We start from the raw sequence: 8,407 nt of genomic DNA on the forward strand, positions 1-8,407 counted from the left end.
GAATTTCTCCAAAGGCGCTTATTGCAGGTGCTAATCAGCTTATAGTATTTTTTTTTTTTTTGCTGTTTGTGCTGAAAGAAGAATTAATTACCTCAACAGCCTCACTTCTTCATATACCTAAATAATGCATCCCCTCACTCTGTGGAGAATAAACCAACTTTGATAGAGAAAGATTTAATGGGTAGCTAAAAATAGCACTGTAATCTCCTTGAAAGAACTCCCAGCACTCCCTCTCTCTCTCCTTTTAGAAAGACTTTCCTTTTCTGAAACAGCTAATGAATGGTTCTTGTTTCCTTGCGATTCTCTCCCTCATCTTATCCTCTCACACATTTTGAAAGATTAAAGTTCATTTTCTTCCAATATTCACGATAAGCAATCTTCTCGAAATCCACTGGATCATTCACAGAACAATCCCGGTAACTTGCCCAGGAAACCCTGGTTTCCTAGAGTCCTTATTTAAACACCAAGACAGGGGCTTTCAGCCTCAGTACAAGATGTAAAGTTCTCTCCCCAGTACTGCAAAGTACCCCAGTGGTCCAGCTGTGTCTCATCCCAATTGCTCCCCTTGCAATATGTGTTTCTCTATCACTCCACAAAAAGGGCCTTCTTGAAAGTTATTGCTAATTTCTTCCTATCAAATTCAGTAGTCTATTTACCTCCTGTCCTTTATGAAGCATTTTACACTGTTTGCCAGGCCTTGTCAACATGTTCTCTTGCCTTATTTCCTATTATCATGCTTTCTTCAGATTCTCTTGAAGTTTTCTTGTTTCTTCGCTGGGCTCCCTGTCCTCCTATTCTCATTATCTCATCATATGAATTCTCTGATGCCTAAAGATATTTGTAAACCTGACTTTCATTACTCTCTACTTATTGGGAAGAATAGCTAAGTTATTTACCATGCCTTGCATGAACGTGAATATACTATGTAGCATCTACCAATTTTAGTGTTTCCACATGAAAGAGGAGGAAAATACCTACTATGAAGCTGCTGTGATGATTAAATGAGATAATACGTTTTAAATGTTGGACATACGGTAGGACTAAACCGTATTAGTAGCTTCTTGGATCCCTTTTCTTTTTAGCTATTCCTTTCTATGAATTACTACTGCCACAGTGTGTCAAATCTCTCAGTCCAATGTACTTAAAATACCACAAACACAGTCCCACCCTTTACTTCACTGCCTCCTGCTTTCTCCATATGGACCTGCTTCCCTAATTAATACTGACAGTGTCCTATGACTCCTTCACTCTAGGTTCACTCCCCGACTTCTTTTTTCTTTTTTTACCATATTAATTTGAAACTCACTTGACTGTCTTTATGGTCCCTGAAAGTTCCCTTTTCCCTTCCCCTGACCCAAGCTATCTTTCTCCACTTCCCCTTTCTCTTTAACCTGAGTTTTCTGTCCTAGTCCTTCAGGCTGCCCTCATCTCTTTCCCAAGGCCACATCGGTTTCTTGCCCTGAAGCTTTAACATCTTTCGATCCTTAATTCCACGCCTCCTAGTGGCAGATCAGACCTCCATCCCTTATAGGACTTTGTCTCAACTCTCCAGCCTCCCAGCCCTTCTTGCTTGCCATCATGATCAGTACCTGATAACATCCTGAATTATGTTTATTTGCTAATGTGCTAGACGAGTGCTTCTAATTTGGGGGGTTTCACATACCAATAACATTTGAAAACCATATCTAGCTACTGGCATTAGTTTAATACTTTTTGCCCTAGTAAAGACCCTTAAAAATCATTTGTGATCCTCATTTCCTTTCTAAGAGGATATTTTACAAAAAAATAGAAAGGTACAAGCTTAAAAAAAAGTTTAAGTTGAATAAATTTAGACCTATGAAAAAATGTATCGCCCTTATTTTTTTCATTTCGATATGGACCAGAGGAAACTATCAGGGAAATTCTTCAACAGGCATTTGGGAACCTCCATAATTGTCTCTATACACCTACTGTTTCTGTGATATGAGTAATTAAGATTTGGAGAGTTCCTATTCTGAACCAAGTAGTGCAACTACGTGTATGTCTCTGTGTATATGAGACAGGTAATGGTATGTCATTCTACTGATAGCAGAACCAAGGAATAAGAAGTTTGGAACTTGCTCAAGGATTCACAGCTAGTAAGTGGTAGAATTCAGAGTCAAACTCAGTTATTTAGGCTCCAGTGTTCTTGGCCACTGAGCCATACTGCTGCCACGTCTTTAGACTTTACAGTATTGAGTATGGTTCTGTGTACAAGGTAAATGCACCAATATGTGCAATGATGATGACAGCTTCTGCCATAATATATAGCATCTGCAGAACATAATAATGGCTGTGTGTGTGTGTGTATGTGTATGTATATAAAATCCAAGTAGACCATTTCTACAGGTACTTATAAATGGTACTACAAAGAAGATTACTAGTTGTACAAAATGTAACAATAATTGCAACTAAACAGGAGGTGGGCCTTTGAGGGGCAGCTGGACTTGGTGACTCGCTTCCAAAGAAGAGAGTACAGAAAGGGAGAAATAATAATTTTACAGTGGGGAAAACCTGGGTAACACCACCTGACCAAGTGACCAAGGTTAACATTACCAGTGACAGGTCATGTTCCATCAGGCACCCTTCCCCTCACCCCATACGACTGATAGGAAGGGAACCTCATTTCTGTGATATTTTTTTCCAAAAATCCATAACCCAAGTCTAATCATGAGAAATTATATCAGGCATACCCAATCTGAAGGACATTCTACAAAATACCTGACCATTATTCCTCAAAACTGGCAAGGTTATGAAAAATAAGGAAAGACAGAGACTGTCACAAATCATACATAACAGCTAAATGGTGTCCTGGACTGGATCCTGGAAGAGAAAATATACTGATGGAGTTTAGTTAATATTAACAGACCAGTGTTGATTTTTTATGTGTAACATGTGTACCATGGTAGTTTGAGATAAGATTCAAGGAAACAAACTGGTTGAGGAGTATATGGGAAGCCCTTGTACTATCTGTGTAACTTTTCTATAAATCTAAAATTATTCCATGTAAAAAGTTTAATGAAAACACTGAGAAGAGGTTCCACTGGCAAATTCCTTTGAAAACTTTGGGTTAAACAATGCCCAACTGCTTTACACCTGGAACTAACACAACACTGTAAGTCAACTATACTCCAATAAAAATAAAAACAAAACAAAACAAAACAATGCCCAACTGAGTTTCTCAGTTCCTGTAATCATCAGAGCTTCTGAGATACCTAATGCATATTGTGACTCTGAGAAGATGCAGGGTGCTGTATTTCCAAGACATATTTGGCCAGCAACCTTTTTGTTCCTTCCAAAAGCATCTTTGCAGGATAAATACTGACATAGAGAAGGCTTTTCCCAATGTGTCACAGACTTCTACATCTGATATCCAACCGTGTTCAAATTTTAATCGGCAACTTTGGCTGAATAGAGAAGATACCATGAACACTTAATTGGCAGAAGACCTGAAACTAGAGGGTAATATAATGGATGAGAGAATCAGCATTAAAATTATATTTAATATGCTGCATCAATTGACCAAACTTAACAGGATGAATATATAAGGATAAATATTTAGTGTACTTTTATTTAAACAAAGAAAAAAACAAAAATCAACCTCTGGAACCATACAAATAGAAGCTGGATGTCCACCTGCCCAGATTGCTGCCAGGGTGTCTTCTACACTGCACCTAATAAATTACTTTTACATAGCCTTCCAGTGCTAAGATGTCTGAATCTACGAAACCACAGGGAAGGGAAAAAAATTAAGAGGCACTGAGAAAAGTGGCAAATAGTTGAAAACACCTCCAGAGTTAACGTCGACCCCACTCTACCTCTCTTCTAACCAGCATCCCTGGAATAATAACCAGAAACCGCCTGAACAAATGTTGGAGTTTAGCTGAAGAATCAGAGGCAAAAATGCCATCCCTAAGCATGCACCTAAGAGATTTCTGATGGTATAATTTAAGAGGACAGGGAATTGATGATTTTATCTAGACCCAGTATTGCTGTTACTCAAAAAGAAATTTACCGAAATAAATAAACATACAAATATATAAACAAGTAAGTTGATTTTTAAAAATTCACTATTTTTTTCCTCCTATGGAAATAACTGGCATATTAAAAAAAAAAAAAAAGACTATGTGGTTCAGTTCAAGGTGTGCTTCACGTTGGCTCCCACACTGAGCCAAAACTAGCATGAGGCCAGCCACTGAGGCACCTAGGACACAAAAGTTGGGCAAACACTCTCCGGATCCCGTAAGTGCCCGTAGGGTCAGCCCCTGAGAGTATGTGTCGCTTTAACTTTTGCGTCAGAGGTGCCTGCTCACCTCACAGTGGTCCCAGCCCTGTGACTGGTGAGCCCCGCCAAAGCCCCTCCCTGACACTACATCACAGACTAATTCCTCAGGTGACTGCTGCATAGCTAGCTACCTACCGGTGGCGGCCTCCCTGGTGGTTACCAGCCTGACCTGATGAGAAAGAGGGTCGAGGCCACATCTTTTCCCAACCCTAGGTAGGCGAGAGACCAGCACCAACTTTACCATTATCCTGAAATGGCGTGGGCCCCAGAGCGGAAGAGGGCGGAGCGGAACTGGAGAGCTCGCAGGGCCAGCCAGGATGGGATGGGTGGCAGAGGCAGGGGCTGCAGCAGCACCTCCAGCCACCTGGAGCCTCGGGCTTTCGGCTCCCAAGAGCAAGCGCTCTGCTTTCAAACGAGGAACGGTATGGTTGGTGCGGTGATTGGTCATGGTGGATCAAAAATAAAAGACATTCAGGATATGACAAGCACCAAAATACAGATCATAAAAGGTGATTCTGAAGCAGAGGTAAAAATCTTTGGCAGCAAAGACATGAAAGCCAAGGCCAAAGAAGCTATAGAAACTCTTGTTAAGAAACAAGAAAGACACTACAGTTCAGAATCCAGTGTTGATAATGCTGCATCCCAACCCTCTGTTGGAAGAGGCTCAAGCAGAGATAACACTGCTAGAGGAGCTCAGCCACTGACAGACTAGGATCAAGTAAAGGCCGAAGTTGTACAGTGGGAAGAAAGAAAATGGGCAGATTTATCACCAATTAAGAAAAACTTTTACATAGAATCCAAAGCAACAAGGTCATTGTCTCAAGTGCAAGTAGACACTTGGAGAAATGAAAATTTCAACATAATGTGTGATGACTTGAAAGATGGTGAAAAACGTCCCATCCCCAATCCGATTTGCAAATTTGAAGATGCTTTCCAACATTATCCTGAACTTATGAAAAGCATTGAAAAAGCTGGTTTTTGAAACCCAATGCCAATTCAGTCACAGGCATGACCTATTATTCTACAAGGAATAGATCTTACAGGAATTGCCCAAACTGGAACGGGCAAAACACTGTCCTATTTAATGCATGGGTTTATTCATCTCCATTCTCAACCAATATCTAGAGAACAAAGGAATGGACCCGGCATGCTAGTCCTTACACCCACTAGAGAATTAGCTCTTCAGGTGGAAGCTGAATGTTCTAAGTATTCATATAAAGGTCTTAAAAGTGTTTGTAGATATGGCGGTGGAAACAGAAAAGGACAAATACAAGATGTTACCAAAGGCGTAGACATCATCATTGCAACTCCTGGAAGATCTGCAAATGAATAACTTTGTCAACCTAAGAAGCATAACCTACTTAGTCTTAGATGAGGCAGATAAAATGCTGGATCTGGAGTTTGAACACCAAATAATGAAGATTTTATTAGCTGTGCGCCCAGACTGGCAGACTGTTATGACAAGTGCAACTTGGCCAGATACCATTTGTCGACTTACACAGTCTTACTTGAAAGAGCCCATGATTGTTTATACTGGTACTCGGGATCTAGTTAATGTAAACACAGTGAAGCAAAATATAATTGTTACCACAGAAGAAGAAAAATGATCTCTTATCTGAGAATTCCTACAGAGCTTGTCACCCAAAGACAAAGTCATCGTGTTTGTCAGCAGAAAACTTGTTGCTGATGACTTATCAAGCGATTTAAGTAACCAAGGCATAACTGTACAATCCCTGCACAGTGACAGAGAACAGAGTAATCGTGAGCAAGCATTAGAGGACTTTAAAAGTGGAAAAGTGAAAATACTGATTGCTACTGATTTAGCATCCCGAGGCCTCGATATTAGTGATGTCACACACGTATATAATTACAATTCTCCATGGAATACTGAAGAATATGTACACAGAGTAGGGCGTACTGGAAGAGCAGGAGAGATGGGCGTATCAGTTACCCTTATGACTCAAGGTGATTGGAAGGTTGCCGGTAAATTGATTAAAGTTCTGCAAAGAGCAAATCAGAGTGTCCCAGAAGATCTTGTATCGATGGCTGAGCGATACAAATTACCTAGACAAAAAAGGGACCCAAAAAATAAATCAAGAAAATCTTAAGAAAAATCCAGAAAGCTTTACTGATGTCTACATTGAAAAGTTGTACCAGGCTGCTAGAAGATTCAAGATATGTTCAAGTTATGCAGTAATCATGTTACATAAGGAAGTACTGGAAACCTACTGGCAGTTAGAAAACATTTAACCAAATTCTTAAATAATACCACCAAGCTTTCAATGCATGTTCCTTAATAAAATCAAAAGTGTTTTGAAAATGAGAGAGTGTTTTGTGCTTGTTAAAGTCTACTTTCTTTTATAGCCTGCCACGTCCAGCTGTGTCTTCTCTAAAAGACTTGGTAGAAGACAACAATGGTGCTTTTCTTGTTTTAAAATAGTTGTACTGGATTGAAACATAGTTTTCATCAAGCTTATCCCAGTCAAAATATTTTATTTCCCCCAGTGGTTGGTGACACGATTCCTAAAAATATTTCCACTATCATTCCCTAATTTTTAACATTCATTAGAAAATGAATGCTCAATCTTTTAGAAGATTCCATAATTCTCTTTTTTCCGATAGATGTGACTAATAGAGCAGAGTGTCTGACTCACTGGGAATCAGATCCTCAAATGAATTCTCACTAACCACTGGTTAAAAATTCTGGGGAGGTCACTTGCCTTCTGTAGCCCACACTTTTTTTCACTAATAAATTGGGGTGGTTATATGAAATAATTTAGGGGTCTCCTTCACCACTAAATTCTATGATATTATAACCAAACTGTGTATCCCAGCCTTATATTAACACTTTATTTTCTAATCTGGGGGAAAATCACATCTTGGTGTAACAAATTGAACAATGAAACCCCTTTTGATGACCAGAATAGTGCATTCTGCACTTCTATTGATTTTTGAAATGTGACTCACAGGTTGTCTTTACTTTCTTTTCATCTTATTTTTCAATTTGTCTCGAAAAGGTCAAAACCACATATACACATCAGAAGAAAAATTAATGTGAAAGAAAAATCTCTCTTCTGTACTGGGAAAAACATTAAAAACCCCCGACATTTTTGGCACAGGAACCAAGTTTAGTACAATTCCTAAATCTATAATTCTCTCTCTTACCTTTCATTTAGAAGCAATATGCATCTTCTCACATTGCAAGAAAATATCCTCACAATGACGCTGAATTTTATAATTCAGTGTCTATGAGAACATTATAATTAGTCAAGCCTTAAAACTTCTGGCAAATAAAAAAAAAAAATCATCCAGCAATCTTTATTCCCAGCATGCCTTAGCTGTAACTGCAACAAAAATTCCGAAATTAAGTGAAATAAAGAGGTAAACATTCTAGGTATAGGTGTTTAAGGTTTAGAGTCTGACTTTAAAGGCTTGTTATAAAGACATCGATATCTCTTGATAAAATTAAGAACAATGGTTAACATTTTTGAGTGTCGGATATATACCAGGTGCTTTGTTTTGTAATTGATAATCTTTATTTAAAACCCACTTAGAAGGCTTCCCTGGTGGCACAGTGATTGAGAATCTGCCTGCCAAGGCAGGACACACGGGTTCGAGCCCTGGTCTGGGAAGATCCCACATGCCGCAGAGCAGCTGGGCCCGTGAGGCACAATTACTGAGCCTGCGCGTCTGGAGCCTGTGCTCCGCAACAAGAGAGGCCGCGACAGTGAGAGGCCCGCGCACCGCGATGAAGAGTGGCCCCCTCTTGCCGCAACTAGAGAAAGCCCTCGCACAGAAACGAAGACCCAACACAGCCATAAATAAATAAAAATAAATAAATTAAAACTCACTTAGAGGGTAATCTTACCCCTATTTTGCAGAAGATGAAAAGAATGTCAGAGGAACTAACTTGCCTAAGGTTACTAAATCTGGTTAAAGAGGAATTATGTGCTATTTTAACCCTGATGTGCCAGATTCCAATATTTCCATTCTTTTTACGTCAATACAAGTTACTATGTGCAAGGCAATATGCTTGTCTTGAGATCGCCCACATGTTCAGATTTAGTGAAATAGAGAAGTATGTGCCAATTTACCCTAATGCAA

General features: G+C 39.4%; 1 protein-coding gene across 1 annotated transcript; it reads left to right on the forward strand.

Moving 5' to 3' along the window:
* The first annotated feature begins 4,556 nt into the window (after window positions 1-4,556).
* Window positions 4,557-6,435, forward strand: DDX53 (DEAD-box helicase 53). Its single transcript, XM_059911722.1, is given in 2 exon segments — window positions 4,557-5,617; window positions 5,619-6,435. Coding segments are annotated over 2 exon segments (1,878 nt in total).
* Window positions 6,436-8,407: the final 1,972 nt, after the last annotated feature.

The sequence above is a fragment of the Balaenoptera ricei genome, chromosome X, assembly GCF_028023285.1.
Source record: "Balaenoptera ricei isolate mBalRic1 chromosome X, mBalRic1.hap2, whole genome shotgun sequence".
Classification (NCBI taxonomy): Eukaryota; Metazoa; Chordata; class Mammalia; order Artiodactyla; family Balaenopteridae; genus Balaenoptera; species Balaenoptera ricei.